The sequence below is a fragment of the Cygnus olor genome, chromosome 3 (assembly GCF_009769625.2).
Source record: "Cygnus olor isolate bCygOlo1 chromosome 3, bCygOlo1.pri.v2, whole genome shotgun sequence".
Lineage (NCBI taxonomy): Eukaryota > Metazoa > Chordata > Aves > Anseriformes > Anatidae > Cygnus > Cygnus olor.
In genome coordinates this window covers 108,056,212-108,074,024 of record NC_049171.1, presented here as the reverse complement: position 1 = coordinate 108,074,024, position 17,813 = coordinate 108,056,212, and the positions used below count along the sequence as shown (strand labels likewise).

Below are 17,813 nucleotides of genomic sequence, written 5' to 3'. Positions count from 1 at the left end.
ATTCAACCATCTCTGGAGATTTTGTGCAAGGGCAGAGATATAGGCATGGACACAGGGCCACAACACTATCTCTGAAGTATGAGCCTTGGTGACAAGTATACTACTCACTGCCCCATGAGAAGGTGTCTTCCCAGCTCAGATGGGAACCCTGCAAAAGGAAACATCCCTTCTAAGGCATATTCTACTAGAACATGCAAACTGTACCTGCCAATAACTGCCCTTGCCTTCACAAGGAAGTCAGTGCACAATGCACTTTTGCAAAGAGCAGTTCTCAGCTCCTCAAAGGCAGATTTGGAAATTCCTTGTCTCCATCCTCCTATGGCTGTCAGCTTTTAGTACAAGCCCCCTCACTGCTCCTTCAACCAGAAAGGACTGTTGCACTTTTTGTGCTCATCTACTATTCAACCATTTTACATGGAGAGTCCTTCATGCTCACAGTGCTTTAGTCACAACCACTGCCCTCGCCCTTTGGAAGGCAATCAGATAACCTTATTTCTTAGTCAGACATTGCTTGCTCTGTTCCTTATCATCTAATCAGTATCACTAGATGGAACAGACCAGCGTACCACTAGCTCAGTGTAAATCTCCTTGATGTTATAGCCTGGCAGACAAAAATAGCCCCTGTAGTTGGAACTCACTTGAGTAGGACACTGTGCAGAATGTAGTAACTTTCTGAGCTGAATCATTTAACGTAACAGTGCATGTAGCTGAAGAGAAAGGTGTAAAAAGCATTTGCAACTTTGGTTTCTAATTGTTAACACGCAGTGACCTTTACCCCTTCAGAGTTCAAAGAGCCTTCTGCCTTACCTTGCAGCTTCTTCAGGACAGCCACTTCCATCTTGAGAACTTGCTTGGGCTGCTGGGCTGATTCCACCTTCAAGGCCACATTCTCCCGGGTCAGCAGATCCATCGCCTCATAAATCTCCCCAAAGCCACCGCCACCAATCTTCTTCAACTAGAAGAGAACAAGGAGGTTTGGTACAATGCACAAGAGAGATGACATCAAATTGGCTCTCACAGAGACAGGCACTAGCTTCTTTAATGCATAGACAGGAACAAATTCAGCTCCCAATCTGTGCTGTGCCTGAATCCCTTTACTGCACAGTTAGGCAAAAGTCCAGCTGCCCACTTGACTGTGCTATGTATAAATTCTTTGCTGTACAACAAAAAACAAGCCCAGCAAGTGATGACATAGATATCTAAAGCAAATGATAATGCCTATTACGTCAATAATGTTCTTGCCAAAGCTAAAGGAAAGACCCCTCAAGGAGATAGTAGAAAGACTATCCAGAGTGTGGCAGATATAAAGTGTCATTCTCCCTCCACACACAGGTCGCTGCAGTAAAACACAACCATGGGAGCTGGAAATAATGCTTGCAAGTAAGAAGTTAAGTGAAGTTTAAATCTCATTCATGGGATTTTAAATACAGAACAAAATTTCCAGTAGAAGCTTTTACAAGATGCATGACCTGCTCTGCTAGTGAGGCTACTTCAGTGTCATGTTTCTAAGGCCTGACAACTGCACTACCTCACAACAGTTATGTACAAGCCACAAGTATGGCTCCGTTCTGTTTCTCACTCTATTCTTTTTTTTTTAAACCACACCAAATGAAGCTTTTTTTGCGTCTCTGAGCAAAATTAAAGACTGCATCACAATAGGAGTATCTCACTACTTGGAAACTGAAACCATTTCAACTGAGATAAACTCAAATCTAAAGATGTCTAGGTTCCAGCATGTATCATGATGTGCACCTACTGGTTAGGTCATCTGCTTGTTCTAGAGCTGTCACCCACTCCCAGAGCAAGCTGAGCTCCTGTCTTTCCTGGAAAGTGATCCCTTGATTCTCCTTCTGCTGAGGTTTGACAGGATATGCATGTATGGATATATGCATGTATGTAAGACAGACTCCTAAGGTGTTGCAAGTGTTAATGTCCACGCCAGGAGAATATTTTTTAAAATTTCTCTCTCTCTTAAATGTTTAAAGCACACTGTGCTGCACAGGAACAACTTCAAGTTTACAGCAGAGCTAGATCAAGGCTCATTTGATTCACTTAGCACTTATTCACTGAACCTAACTGCAGCCCTTCCTTTCAGCAGTCTGCTTTCACGGTGTTCACAACCGCTCTGGAAGCCCTGAGGACTGCTTGTTTCCAACAGCAGCAGTAACATTTGAAGAGAAAAAGAAGCTTAAATTAGCCAGACGCTCAAACATGCATCTTACACAATATTTGATGAGGTTTAAATGGTATTTGGGTGTCTTGTGCATCACAGAAGGCCTGTCCTGTGCATCTGTCCAGTTTGCTGAACAAAGGTCCCTGCCTCTCAAGGGCAGTTTTTTTTTCTTCTTAAACCATCTGCTTTTCTGGCTCCCAGGTCAAGAAAAACAACTCTGCATGATAGCTGGGACAAGAGTTTGTAGTACTTCCAGTATTAACACCCTGAGTATTGTCTCTAAAGATATTTTTGGATAACCCTTTGAGAGTTGCTATCCAGAGTCACTCTTCTCTTTTTACCTGTTATTTTACCTCACAACATTCTACTGGGCTACACAGGCATATCCACACAGTAAACATCCCAATATCTAGGTCATCACATATTATTCACAAATTATTATGGTGCAGCCCTACTTCTACTTGGAAATTCATACTGAGCTGGCTATTAAAAATCTTTCTATCAAAACAATGCTACATTCAGCATAGCAACAACATGTCAGCTGATATCTCAAGATTCAGTACACCGGATCTTCTGTTCACTGGCATATTAATGACAAAGAAGATGTGAAAGGGGTAGCAAAAGCTGCACAAGGCAAAAAGTTTAGTTGGGACCTGGGAGGACTTTGAAGGAAGATGAAAGAAGTCTCAGTGGGAAAACGCACAGCAACACAAACAAAAGTCACCGGTAATAAACGTAACATAACACAGCAGGATTGGAGAAGAAACATAGGCTACACAAACATCTTGTCAGGTTGTAAATTCAAGAAATCGATCTTAGAAGAAATATCCCTGAGCCAGCAGAAATCCATACAAAGATGCTTCTCCATTCACTGCCCTTAACAGGGACAGTCCGCATGTCCAACAGAGTTGTCAAAATGCAAAGCTATTACAGCGTAAATACAGTAACGTAATTAGGATCACTGCCCACTATAACCACCTGTAGGAAGGTCTTGCTAAATACAATGTGCAATAATGATCACTTTGCTATTAGAGACTCTCACAGAGCTAGAAGTAGTTCATTTCAGGATTAAGAAAATGATTAGGAGCCTGGAAAAACTAAGGACAGACTAGGACCACTACCTCAGAAGAAACAAAAGAACGTGTGCATCAAAGGAGTAGGTTGAGGAAGAAAGGTACAGGTACTGAGACTGACCACCTGCGAAAACAACAGAACTTGAGGACCCCTGAAAGTCTGCAGAGCAACAAATGCAAGATGATGTGAGATCAAGACTAGAGTTTCTGCTGAATCAGAAAATTGATTTTATGCACACGTTCTAGACAATGGACGCAACCTCACCGCCCGAGAGCCCTCAAGCTGCCTCTCCTTCCTCGTATTTTTTCCTCAATCTCTTACAGAAATTATTCTCTGGCACACTTTTCCCAGCACACCAGATGGTCCTATTCATCATTACCAGCACTGCCAGCCTCCTTGATCTTTCAGCAACATCCAGAGGCCATCAGCAGCCATTTCCTTTTCTCTGTTGCTGAGCATGTGGTTTTATTGCAACTCAAAGTCTTGGCTGATGTCAGGGGTTTATCACACAAGCAACTCCTCGTTGCTTGGATACTTTCAGGGAGTTCAGCATCTAAAGTGAACTCTGCACAGCCTTCTGCAGGACACAAACGAGAGATGGGCACACACCACTCAAGAAAAGAAATGAGTAAGGAAACTCTTAAATGCAAATTCAAGAAAGAGAAGGGAACATCTAATGAAAATCTCTTAAGTGGCAATCATGAGTCACCAGCCCATGCTATGCCTCACTCCTTGGGGATAATTCTCATCTCATCCTTTTTCATACTTTCCACAAGTCCATAAGACTGGGATACAGACTGATATCGACAGCAGGATTCATCCTACCTAAATGCATAAGCCTATAAGGAAATGGGGTGCCCAGGGTTCCATCATAGCCTGGCGAACAATTCATCTGACCAAACGCTGGTATCTATTTTCACTCACATGTAGACAACTAAAATCAAGTAAGCTGCATCTCAGACATATGCCTTCAGTCCTTTCAGTATGCCACCAGTGGCCACACCACCACACGGCTCATTGCAGCATTTCTTCCATTTTCTAAGAGCCTTCCTGACACAAGGAGTAAACTTTTACCAAAAAGCCACGCTACTTGACTCCCCGGCGTGGCAGGCTCTGACAGGGGATGCCAGGAATTCCCCAGACTGAGCTTTCCCTCAGGACTACCAACACAAAACTGGCACGTCCCAGTTGGGGAAGCCAGTTCCCAAAGCCTTTCTGGATGTACCAGCAGTTATACAGGACACAGACTGCTGCCTTTGAAGTGTCCTTTAAATATCCTTAATATTTTGGATTTATCCTGAAAAGACTCTTGCAACACAATTCTCCAGAGCCTAGGGAAAAAAGACAAAACAAAAAAAACCAAAAACAAACAAAACCCACCACCAACAAAACAGCCTTACCACTAAGCAGAAAACAGTATCCAGAGAGGAGAAACAAAATGCAGTTCCACTGGGAATACAGAAAATTTCACTGTTTCATAGATGGACAGGTCAAAAAAATGAAAGGCACCCTCCCTGCCCCCCTCAACCAAAAATACCTTTCAATTATAAATTTAATCTTTTATTTAGCAACTGTATAAGGTGCCAATGCTCTAAACAAAGTCTGCCTTCCAAGAATATTATGTAAGGACAATACGTCCCCATGGAAAGAGTGGTTCAGTCCCAGTATTGGTGGCAAGGTCAGGAACCAGAACATGTGCTCTGAGTCCAGAGCGATGGACCAAACTGAGGGCCAGCAATCTATGGTGAACACAGCCAGGGTCAAGGCTATCACCCACAGGCTTCAAATGTTAACAGGGCAAACAGAAGCTACTATTACAGTGACTACCTATTAGGAGCACTTCTGTGGTCAAGTCTAAAACTCCTGCAGTCCAACTCAATAGGCCAGTTCATCCAGAAATGGCAAGCAAGCCTCATCTGATCTAACAACCGGTGAGAAAGAATAGACCAACGTTCACCAAACTCTGAGAGTCTGCTCCACTAGGAATTACACTGATCTCAAGGGATAACTAACTTACAAAAAATGGGCAGTTCTCAGCCTCTCATTTCATGAGAAGCCAATCAAGAAGTCAACCAGTCAAATTCTAAATCATCTAAAGACTTGCCAAAGTCCACTTAAAACAGTTCTGCAGAGACACCAAACAGGCCCCAGGACTGACAAAGAACCCTTGCTTGTCTGAAGTTCCCTCCTGGAGCCATAAATGGCCTTTCCACCAAGACAGGGCCAAAAGAGTCCACAAGAGTTTGTGGGGCATCTGGCAAGGTGTCCAAAATAAACAGGAGAGGGGTGAGGGTAACCAAAACTTCAGTTCAAGAATGCCAGAAACCAGAGCAGGGATCGCAAAATAGCATATATGAATATGAGTCACCACTTGTATTCAAAGCTCAATGCAACTGCCAACTGTGTCTTGCTAATAAGTCTCAGCTGTGAATCTCCAACAGAAATGGATTAGGAGAGATGAAGAGACGTATCCACTCAGCCTTAACATCTATAACTAGTTCAAAGCAAGTACAAGTTATGTTTGGTTTAGTTCCCTTCCCTGAGCACAGCAGTACATATCATTCAGAGTACACGTGGATCAAGTCATCCTCTGGGGTCTCAGCAAAAGTTGCATGGTTCTAGTACCATCCAAACTTCATCTAGCTAAAACATCTGCAGGTAAAAAATGATGATTTAAAAGAGTACTTCAAGTCCAAAAGTTTTGATAAAAAGCATAAGTACTCCCTGTTCACGCCTTTCTCCAAAAATAACAACAACAGCAAACATCATTGCTGTCAGAAAGCCAAACTTTTCTCACTTGGAGTGACAGCAAAAAGAACTACCACCAGGCTAACTGCAGAGAATGAACATCTTCATTTGTCAGAATTTGTCAGCCAGCACATAGGAGGAGAGGAGGAAAGGAAAGAATTCAAGGAATACATTAAACCGATCTAAATTTAGAACTTGGCTCAATACTGGAAGTATACCAGCACTAAGAACCACAAGGTTCAAGCAGATGCCCAGCCAGAGATAGTCACAATGGGAGGACAAATTGCACGAAAAGCCTTCTGGCAGCTGAACCCCAGTGCCACATAAATATGCCACACACCTGCTTGTGCAGGATCCATTTCTCACAGCAGAGCTTCACCTGTCTAGCTTGCATGCTCTGTGTTAAATTCAGAAAGGTCTATGACAAAAAAAAAAAAAAAGCTCTTACTACACTATGCTCACTTAACGAGCACTCCCCTTTTTGTCTGTCATTTGCTCCTATGCTAATCAATTCCTTGCACCAAAAGTATTTTTCTACTTTTGTCAGGTTACTTTGAGCCCCATACAGCTCCCAGTTCTGACTGGTTCTGGGAATCAGAATTTCTCATTGATATTTTTGCCCTTAAGCAATTTCTCTGAGCCTTCACATGGAGTAGCGACCTCACTGCAGTACTGAAGAATGCGGTGAGCTAACATTATAAAACATAAAAGGCTATTACCCCAGTTATAGCTGTTGCTGAAAACATAACCACGTTTCTGTATTTTCTAACATAGGGTAATCGGTAGAGGTTCTATCAGTCCCCAGACTTACAGATTCATGCAACAATGAAGTCACTGAAACCCACACTTAGTGCCTTTATCAAATTTACAATGAGTTTGAAATGTTCCCCCTAGGAGCACAACCAAGCACATTTTAGGTTTCTAAAGACAAACTTAAACCAAACCCTTCTGCTGTATCCAAGATCAAAGGTACTCTGTTTAGACTGTGTAAAAAACATACAAGCAGAAAAACATCACTTGCAGAAGTTTTAGCACTTCTGCCCATGAAATAGAAACTTGAGGCTTGATGAAGAGTAGGAATGGTACAAGCCCAAGCTAGCTAGGGTGCAGAAGAGTATCTGCACCAATGGCTTAGCATCAGAATTGCATCTAACTTCAGCTTTGCAAAGAATATGCACCGATCTGGCCAAATTGTTGGGTCTGAGGAAAGCTCTGTGCAGGGAGGGTCAGCTAAAAGCTGCAAACGGTATTTTCTGAGAAAGTCCATAAGCACAGAGCGTGTTTCAGGTCCTGTAAGCCTGGTAGCCTGCACATGCAGCAGCCTCCCAAAACAAGTATATGTGATCCAGCCAAAAGCTGCAAGAGCACAGTGAGACCTTCTTGCAGTTGTGCTGAAAAGCTTTGGGAGGGGGGAGAGGGCGTCTCCATTTTGGCATGTAATTGCACAGAATCTAGAGATTCTCCATCTGCTCTCAGGAAGCACAGAGACTGAGGAGCAGTTTGAATTGCCTAAATATAAGGATGTTAGGGGATAGGCCAGACAGGAAAGTGAAGGCTGTGGAGAAATCAGGAGCAAAATCCTAGGATGAAGCGAGGCACGCAATGGGGGAGTAATAGGAACAGAGCAAGGTACAACTAACTGTTCAAGGCAACAGAGAGATACAGGCAAGACGTATGACTAATGAAAGGATGGTACGTTTTCTGAAGTGGGCTGCTGAAAATAATCGACTCACAGCCTGGAGTTGAACATAGTTCGCAGTCCTGAGTCTCTTTAAGTCCTCTGATATTCACAGCCCACTGCAAAACTCACGAGGTAGCTGTACTGTATCCAGTCAGCACAGGGGAACTGCTTAGTGCTGCTACCCCAAATCACTTGCAGTTCAAACTATAGAACTTTGTGCTGTGAGTTTACTGATTCTGACACTGTTGGTAATTCAAGTTAAAAATGGACACAGTGCCACAAATGAAATTTTAATTTTCCTTTTTTTTTTTTCAAAGACAAATGCAAAATACAGAAAAAGAATACAGAACTTTAAACAGTAAAAACTTAAGCAATCCTTTCATGTATTATGTTCTAGTTTCTTTATCTGTGATGACAATATAGTGCTACTTTCCCTCACCTCCCTCCCAGGGGCCTCACTTTAGGAATAAAGAGAAAGCCTTATATGTAAGAGGAGCTGCATCCTCTGAACAAATCTGGAAGCAATGAAACACATGTCTAGAGGATGGGATTCTCCCAATGTCTCTACCAGTGTTTTCACATGATTCTGTACAAGCCTCTGCTCACAAGCTGTCATTGTTCTCAAGCTCGTCTGCTGGGTGCCTAAAACAAGACAGCCAGGTCCAGTCCATAGAAGTGCTGAGCATGCCTGGATGCCCATGATGTCTAGCGGAGTTGTGCTTTGATCGTAAGCATTAAGAAGTCTGTAAAAATAATTAAAAAAATCAAGACCTAATTAAATTTGAGACCCTTTCTGTAAAAGCGAGCTAATAGTTTTCTCGTACATCACCTGGTAAAAGCATGAATAAAAAAAATATTTCTGACACAGATACTGCAGCAGTAAGAAACACAAAAAGGTGCGTTTAAATGGCAAAGTCAAGCCACAAATTTAAATGGATATTAAGATCTGCAGCAACACAATGTATACATGAAAAGATGAAATGATTCTACTGATTCAATGTGTCCTATCCAGCTTGCACATCAGATGAGACAGTTGACTCATGAAGACCTAAAACTCTTAACATGTGATGACATAATTTTTAAAAGTATTATAATAATTTGGACACAGAAGTTGTACCAACAAGCTAATTATGGAATTTCTGACTTTTGAAGTCAATGACATTCTAACCTTAAACATTTGCATTTAAATTATCTTTTTGTAATGTTATTTATTTATAGGGATATCTCTAGTATTCTTTGCCACAGTATCTCAAAATCAGAGTTTCTTACTAAAAGATGACTCAACCTGCTGCAACAGTTCAATCCCAACTAAAAATCCCTGGTAGGTTTAGTCTTCTAAAAATACCAGATGTTCTAAAATAAAAACACTAGAGCAATATTGACCATCTCCTTGCAGTGTTCTACTAACATGTAGGACAAACCGTAGGACTCCACTGTCTCTTGCTGGAGCCCAGGACTAACCAAATAAGTTTCTATACTATCACAGGAGGAGAAAATCTGTTTGGGACACCAAAGGAAGCACAAAGCCAGTGCTACTCACCACTTTCCAGCGATCTTTGACCACATAATTGGCCGGAAGGATGTCGACCTGCTCCCCTCCTCCACTCATGTTTGGTTCGTCCTTGATGACTGCTGCTAGGCACTGCATTTGCCAGCCAGAGAGTATTTTAGTAGCTCCCAATTTAAATGAGCCATTTATCTGGGGGGAAGAAGGGACAGGGGAAAGGAATGACAGAATTAGTACAGGTTATGGCAGAAGTACATGCTATATTTCCAAAGGTTTTGTTTATCACTAAATCAGAACCAGTCTCTTAGGAAAGAAGGCAAACTCACCTTGCAAATACCTGAGCTCAACCCATGCATAAACTTGGCAGACACAACCATGCTTCAAGTCAGCAGCACAAACTAAAAGGGTGACAATTCCCAGCTATACCATGCAGGAGTCCACTGCTCTTGGGCTTGACAGCCAACAAGTCAAAGAGAATCTAATGCCAAATGCTGCAAGAGCTGTTATCGTTACTAGGCAAAAAGGTCTTGCTTTAACAGAGCAGCTGCAACATCGGCAGTTTTTATGGTTTTCATTGGACGACATCCAACACAAATCAGAAGGGTTTGCCAGGTATTGCATTCAATAAGCCTAAAAGCATCAGAGTAGGGTAGAAGGCCCTTTAGAGAGCCAGAATTAGACACTGCCACTGTGATGGACAGCCAAGCAAAGAAGATAGGGATGGTTAGAAAGGGCTTCAGCCATGTACAGATTAGTCCTCCTAATAACATACACACTGCTAGAAATTATCAAATTAAAATACAGAAAGATATCTTATTTCTATAGCGTTTGCATGCCCCATGCCCCTTTTTTCCTGCTTTTATAGGGAGCTCCAGATACCCTATGCTGAAATTAATTTTGCTTCATTTTTTTTAAATTACAATTCTTCTACAAAACTGACTTCCAGATACAAACTGAATCCCCTTCTCTAGAAGAAAGTGAATCAAAACAGAACTAATAGATTTTCCAAATGCATTTTGCCTCTTCCTGTAAGATTCCTTTCTTGCTTTAGAAGTAGGCCAGACTGCATGGATCTCTTATTAAACTTTCTTCATATTTCTATCTTCCTTCCCCCCAAAATATTCCATATTTTCCTTCCTAAAAATGAGTGTTACTGCAGCACTCTGACAGATGAATTAAATAAGGTTAACATCGTAAGTATCAAATGGGAATAAAAGACCATCACACTTCTTCAGGCCACAAAAAATGAATAAAGTCACCAGTAAATTAAGAGCTCAAGTAGTGAAAAGAACTCATTTCCTAGCAGTAAAAGGACCAAGGAAAGATAGGAAGGGACCAGCATGCTGTGTGCACGAGGAAGCAGCAGATAGAAATATGTCACAAAGTCCAAGACAGAGGATGATCAAACATCAGATTACGAGCAAGTCAAAAGATTTTGTTCTCAAAATAGAAGATAACTATGTGGAAAAACCAAGCAGCAGAATAATGAAATAAGAGGACTTCTGAGAAACGTTCACACAATCCAACATCTAATAAAGTACAATCAAAATGATAAAAGAGAGATAGGAAGAAACTGAATTACAAAAAAAAAAAATAATCAGAAGAAATGATACTGCAAAATGCTTCAAACTCCCATAGAAAGAATCCTGTATCTGTATGGAGCAGCCGCTCTTTCAGTTTCCAGCTACCGAAGACAAAAAGAAACTGGAAAACTCTCCACTGAAAAAGTACACTCTGTGTTTGGCAGCACAATATTTGTGCTTCTTATTCCTAATGAGCAATTCTAATGCTATTCCCTGGCTCCGTTATTCCAGCCAGAACAGCTGAACTGACCAGCCCTAAGCTAGCAACAAGCTCTGCATATGCTGTACACCCAGCCTCCCTGCACCTCATTGCAGGCTGCACGGGAGAGAATCTCTAAGGCTTCTTTAAATATTAGAGGAAAAGGCAAAGTCATTTAGTTATAGACTGTCCTAACTCTTCAACTTCACGAGAATATAAAAGCACATTAACGTACATGTACAGAGGCAGGTACAATCTCTGCTCTTGAAAGTCTCTTGGTATCACTTGACGAGGACAAGTACAGCACAATGCAGGTGCTGGCTTGAAGGTGGTGCAAAGGCAGCTGGAGATCCAGGGTGGATCAGTCTGGTGAGCAGTGGTGGAAAGTAATCCAAAGGTATAATTTTAGGGTGAAGACAGAGTATGAAAGTCAATGAATTCCCACAGCTAGGTAATATAGAACTGCTTTCTCTGATGCTTTATATACTACTTTCCTTCAATGTTATAATATATGTGCACAAAACCAGCATGGTTGTTATTTAAATAAGAGGTCACAGAAAGCTTTACTGGCTTTGAAACAGAATAAAATCCTCCTGTGGCTCTACCATGAATAGCAGCCATTTGGTGATACAGAATTACGGAACTAAGTTTACTGATGTGCTCTGGTGCAGCCAGAGTGAGGCAGCCAAACAAAAAGCCAATTTAATTACAGCCTGAGACAAATTTTAAGCTGTTTTAGATCGCAGCAGCAGCACAAAGCAGTGATACCATACCAAAAATTTGTTCCTGAGGCAGTATTAATACTGCAGAAACATGCTTATTGGGTTTACCAGAACAACACAGAAGCATTGCCTACACCCATGACAAGATGTAACACACATTAACCAAGACTTCCAGAGAAAGGATAAAAGAAGGGGTGGAAGTTACCTTTGTGCAGAAAACATAAGTGTCTAAATCATGCTTTAACTTTAATGCAGTGCTTTAATTCCATCTAAATCAATAAAATATAGCGTAGACGTTGCTTGACCAGCATCTAAGTCTGGTGCCAGCCCTCTGCTGGGGTTGAATTTGCTACTGAAGCTACAGAAATCAGGTGGTAAAAGATGGTCAGTGGGGGACAGGTAAGGCACCACCACCTCTTCCCTAACACACAACACAGAACATTTAATGTGCAGACACAATGCTAAGTGGTGATAAGAGGGGCTGGAGCAGAGATGGAAGGATTATAGCTCGCTTGACCACCAGAAAGGCTGTTCCTGACTCCAATGAGTATGTCCAAGCATATGAACTCTGAATTATCTTTGTCACTTTTAGCTTTAAGATGTACAGATTGCAGAACATAAGGGTATATAACTGAAGACGGTGACTAGGAAGACAAAAACTTTCAGTTTGTCTTTTTCTGTAGCATTTTTCAGGAAATCTGTACCCCTATTGCAAGAAGAGAAGCAAGAGAGTTGAGGAAGCCTAGAATACGGTAAAACTGGCTTCCTAGCAATAGCATAATGAAGTAGAAATGGAAGCAGCTGCAAGAAAGAAACAGTGACAACAACAGGACCAAATCCTGTCTCTTGGCCAACCTTAGCATGCAGAAGTGTGAAATAGCTCTTTCATACTGCTATCTCTTCCAGTCCATACTGAAGAATCTTTAGAGTTTTATAAATTTAGTCTTGGTCTTTAAAATATATATATATCCAGAAAATCCCATGCTTAAACAGGCTGCACTAAATATTCTGACACACTGCTCTGCTATCTGTTCCTTCTACTTGGCATCAAGACAGCTCCCATGAATAGCACACGTGGATAAATGGTCTCCTTAATTTTAAGGCAGCTTGCAAGAAAAACTGATGTAATATAGCAGCAATTATTGAACTGACATGAAAATGTAGACCAGCTGAGAAGCGTGACTAGGAGAGGCAACAGTAAGAAACTCAGGAGGAAAGACTTATTTCAGTGCAAGGCCTGATGTTGCAGCCTATTAGTTTGGCAGAGCCAGACCATCAAAGGCACCTGCCTTGTTCACATTTGTGTTCATCAGGAGAAAAACTCAGAGCAAGCAAAAGGAACTTCACAGAAGTTGCTAGGCTGAAGAACTTTTCACAGCAGATGGTAAAAGCTTACACAGATTCAAAACCTGACTTTACAAATTCAGGAGAAATACACGATTATAATTAAAAATCCAGTAATGAGCTGCATAGAAACATTCCATCTTCATCTTAGGAAGCCTCCAGTTTATGAATCACCGAGGGTAGTAAGAGCATTCTGGAGAGCCATTTTATTTTTCCCTGCTTTTCTTCTCAATGCCACATATTCATTCTTGGCAATCTTGGGACAGGATACTGGGCTAGATGGACCCGTGATATGACTTGGTATGAGCAGATTTATGTTTTTATCAGTTACTTTCAAAGTAGTGTATGCATATGTACGTGTGTGTATACACGTCTCCCATATCCTATCAAGGAGGTCAGAAACCAAACAATAAAGAATCATTTAGAAAGTCTCATATATATACCCCAAGTATCTATCTTACAAGTTCTCTTTCGGGCAGGCAAAATTTTAAACAGCTTGACTGGAAGAATGATTTCCTTATTTTACAGGATCCTAGCACTCTTAAAATTAAACTTGTAAGTATGGAGCATTCCTTGTGAAAATCTCTAGCATTTATACGAGAACTTTCCTATGTTAGTTCACTTCAGTTTCACTATAATGGGTTAGCAGTGCTCAAAATACAGCCAAACTTAAACAAACATCAAGTTGAAAAGACGCAAGGTGGTTATTAAACAGCAGAACAAAGCTATGGAGGTCTGTCTCACCATCTTACTAAAGGTCCTGGATAGTCCTAAGTGTCTTTATCTCACTGTTGAGGAATTGCAATATGTCACTTTATTTCAGGACACATCCTCACCTCTGGAAGCCTACAAATTAAAACAATTAGAACAAGTGAAGTTTATTTAAACTGCTGTAGCCCAGGACCCTCATTACTTGATCAAAGTGTTGCCCACATCATGAACAAGGGATCCACCTTAATAGCAGATCCCAAGAGTGTTTTAGACAGCTGATGAAAACTACAGCTTTTTAGGTGAGATGAGGTTGGACATGTGCAAAAACAAAAGAAACAACCCTGGTAAGCCACAGTCTAGAAATCAGATTGATCTCCCTTTTCAGTACTTGAATGGCAGGAACAGCAACAACAAAAGTTGTTGTGAACAGAATTTAGGTATAACTTAGCTGTTCCTACCATGAATATTGGTTTAAAAGATCCCACAAAGATGCAAATTTACCAGCATTAGGCCAAAATGAAACTGACGGGGCAGGTAATAAGAAAGGAATACAATAAGTAGGATTGGGAGTGCTCAGAAGAAAAAGAACAACAGCAGGGTTTCCAAGAGCAGCTGAGCAGCAGAACTTGGGCTCAGTCAACAGCACCATTAACTGCAGGCACTCAGTGTCACTCACTATGTTACAAACTTCATCTGTTTCCAACACACAATACCAATTTTCAAAATTAAATCCCTCATGTGAAAACAACAAAAAAATATACTTTTTTTTTTTGTATAAGTAAGTTCCACCATGCACCAGCATTCTTTTATTAGGATAGAAATGCATATAATAACATAAGAAACAAGTTGATTAAAAGAAAATACAGTGTACTGGACTAACAATGTTTCAACCCTGGAATATATCATACCTCCTGCTGAACTTGAAACAGCAATTTAAAACAAGTCATACATTAGCGTAGGTCTGACAGCAGGAGCTCGAAAGGTTCTGAATTGTTCCTTGTCGACACACATCTTCCTTCATTGCCTGCCTCTGCTGTTGCAAATCCTGCTCAGAGAGCAGGCTCGACTCCTAGCAGTTGTGGCTTAAAGTCTCCTCTGTGACATATTCTTCTCATAAGCATGCAAGGGCACCAGCTTTAGAAATTCTGGATTTGTTATTCAAAGCATGTCTGTAAAAAAAACAAAATATCTAAAGGTGAGGTTGCAAGATACTGGGACTGTTTTTCACCTTTGAAAGGCTTCTGTTTCATGACCGTGAAGGAGTGATGTAAATGTGACTGGGAAAAAACAAAAAATCTGAAATGCTGGGATCGAGACAGGCAGCTCCAGATTTTCCGCTAACCCCAGGCTGCGCTAAAGGGAATGTAATAAATACGGTAGCAGACACCCCTTGACAGCACTATTACCACTACCTGGTTATGCAGCCAACCCAACGTAGTTTGGCCCTCGCAGTGACTTTGAAGGATCAGCGCACGACCTAAGGAAAACAACCCCCCCATACCCGTAAGCTCACGCTGCCAGGTACTGTACTAGCGCACAAAGCAGTCAGACAGAGCAGTGGTTTCTGTGCCAAACCCACCTATCTACAGGGAGAATCAGCACAGTTAATTACGACAACAAATCATTAGGAACGCGCAGCAGAAACTGCCAACAGTGCGGGCGCTCTTACACGATCCTAATCCTCTCCCACCAGCAGTCTCAGCTGCAGAGCTCAGAAAATGGGGAGAAATGGGAGTTTGAGAGGGAAGTCTGTTATTTTCTTCCAATCTCTCTGACCAAACTGCTTTGATTTTTGATCCAAGCAGAAAACGAAATACAACACCAGGAAATCTCTCTTGCATCATAACCAACTTAAGCCTCTAGTAATATAACGGAGAGGCATCATGGTCTGCTTACAATAAATAAATTTAACTGCAGGTAGATACACTTAAGCTGCAATGTCAATATAGATCACTATTTGCAAAGCTTGAGTAGTCTGCTGGTAGCCAAAATAAATATTTCTGAAAAAAAGCAAAAGCTAGGCAGAGGTTATACTTCTGATGTCACCTTGCCTGCACCTGACACCACTGGACATCACGTAAATTTTGATTCCACTTCTGGAAGACAGGGAAGGAAAAATCACGTATTTATAGATCTGCCAGGTGGATTTCAGGTCGCCAAGAGCTTTCTGAAATTTAATAAAAAATTAGAGTAACTGACACTTGCTGCACTGATACATCACATTAGACCAAATGAGACCATGTGGGACAAAATTTTCCTGGCTTTCAAGCCCACTGCTGATCTCAGCAGGGAATGTTTGTAATTACACATAAGAGATTTCCTGGGACTGACAGAAACATTTTATCACGCCAGCTGTTAGCCACTTATATCACCTCTCTACAGCCCTCCTTTAACTATTTCTTCCATTTTTCTGGGAAGCTCTCTGCCCTGGTTGGAGCATGCTCAGAGGAGCATGTTTAACCTTCTTCTACCTCCTATTTTCAGCAAATCTACAGTTACATCCTCTGATCTGCAGCCTTACAATTTTTTTTTAGTTTGCAGACAGATGGTGAATTGCTCAAAGGTGATGTCCTCACAGCTGACCCACTTTTTCTTCTACCCTTGGGAAATCCCAATGCATTCTCAACCATATTCAATGGTTCTGAGCTTTTTTTCTCCTCCTCAAAGACAAAAGTGCCCAGGGATGTAAAACTTGCTTTGAGACTCAAAGCACAAATGTCATTGTTATTTGAAGGGTCTACAATACAATTCTAGAGGAATTTGTTTCCTTCATAGTTGATCTAAAGATAATATTAACAACAAACACAATACCATCGAGGCAGATAGCAGCTGTGGCCAACACCTGTTTCTCTCTGTGACTGAACATCCTAGAAAGACACAAGAAAATTCTTGTATATGCAAGCATGCTCTGTTTAATTCTTTCTGCATTGCTGCAAGAGTCAGTTTCCAAGGAGAAATGGTGTTACTAAGCTCATGGAAGAGTTTTACAAGCTGGCCTCAATTGCCTCTGTACAAGCCATTTCCACACGTGTCTATGATGCCATCTAGTCCACAACTGTCAGCATGTGCTTCCAATCTCCCAGCCCATGCAAACAATCATTTCCCATCCATAAACCACAAGAACAAGTTTTCTTATTTGTTGAGTTTAACAGCTCTATGACTTAGACGTGTCTTCTCATTCTGCTATCAGACCTTTCAAAACATTACACCTGATCATTGTGCTTGAAGAAGAATCTCTTGAATATTATTCTCACAGGGGGAAAAAAAAAAAGAATTAAAAAAAACACTTCAAAATCTGTTTCTCAAGGCAGATTCATTGTAACAATCCATATTTGTACTTTGATCCTCAATTTGCCAATGCTTTGCCAGGTAACTGGATCCTGAGAATTTCCTATTACAGAATACATACGGTTGTATTTTGTGTCTTGTTTTACTGTAAAAATCATTTTAATTCCATTAATGACTGTATTAAAGCAATGTAAAACAAAATTTATACCTAAGCTGGCAAAAGCTCACAGTTTTTCAGACTGATCTCAACCTGAAACGGGTAATTACGCCTTCTGTGTTCAATGTGCCAGAGCAGGCTGGCTACCAGAGAACACTTCTAATAATACTCCACAGACACAACAATCACTGCTTCGAGTCCAGCCTGGGCTCTCTGTAGTGGGGGAAAAAAGTAACAAGAATTTCACCACAATCAGAAACACAGATGGCAAGGTTAAAGAAAATTTGTTTGGCAAAAAAAGGAACCATACTGAAATAAAAGCTTTTGAGTCACCATCAATCTTGAAATAGGTTGCAGAGACCAACACGTGACCAGACAGCACCGAAGCCTAGAACTTAACTTAAATGCCTCCTGCCTTTTCCCCCATGTCATCAAAAGAGTGAGAAAACACTTTGCTGCCTTCCTTTTGAATTTGTCTTTTACCCTTTTTTTCCTCCTGCTCAAGTAAGGCCAGTAAGCCTCATCTTTGCTTGATGAGCAACCACTCTTTCTAGACAATGAGATGAAAGAGTCAAGAAAAGCAGAAAGAAAAAGCTCATCTTACACAAAATACCTCTTAGCACAAC

At 41.1% G+C, this 17,813-nt stretch overlaps 1 protein-coding gene across 4 annotated transcripts in view; it reads right to left on the bottom strand.

Moving 5' to 3' along the window:
• Positions 1–17,813, bottom strand: part of TTBK1 (tau tubulin kinase 1) — a 107,382-nt gene that overhangs the window by 82,330 nt on the left and 7,239 nt on the right. For 2 of the 4 annotated variants that reach the window (XM_040553664.1, XM_040553661.1), the window contains exons 2-3: positions 9,217–9,375; positions 808–955 (exon numbers count right to left, since the gene is read on the bottom strand). In XM_040553664.1, the coding sequence (XP_040409598.1) occupies positions 808–955; positions 9,217–9,324 (256 nt within the window). In that variant the 5' untranslated portion in view covers positions 9,325–9,375. Of the gene's footprint in view, positions 1–807; positions 956–9,216; positions 9,376–9,509; positions 9,701–13,775; positions 13,878–14,650; positions 14,912–17,813 lie in introns of those variants that run through there. The other 2 variants (XM_040553663.1, XM_040553662.1) reach the window with 2 other exon arrangements.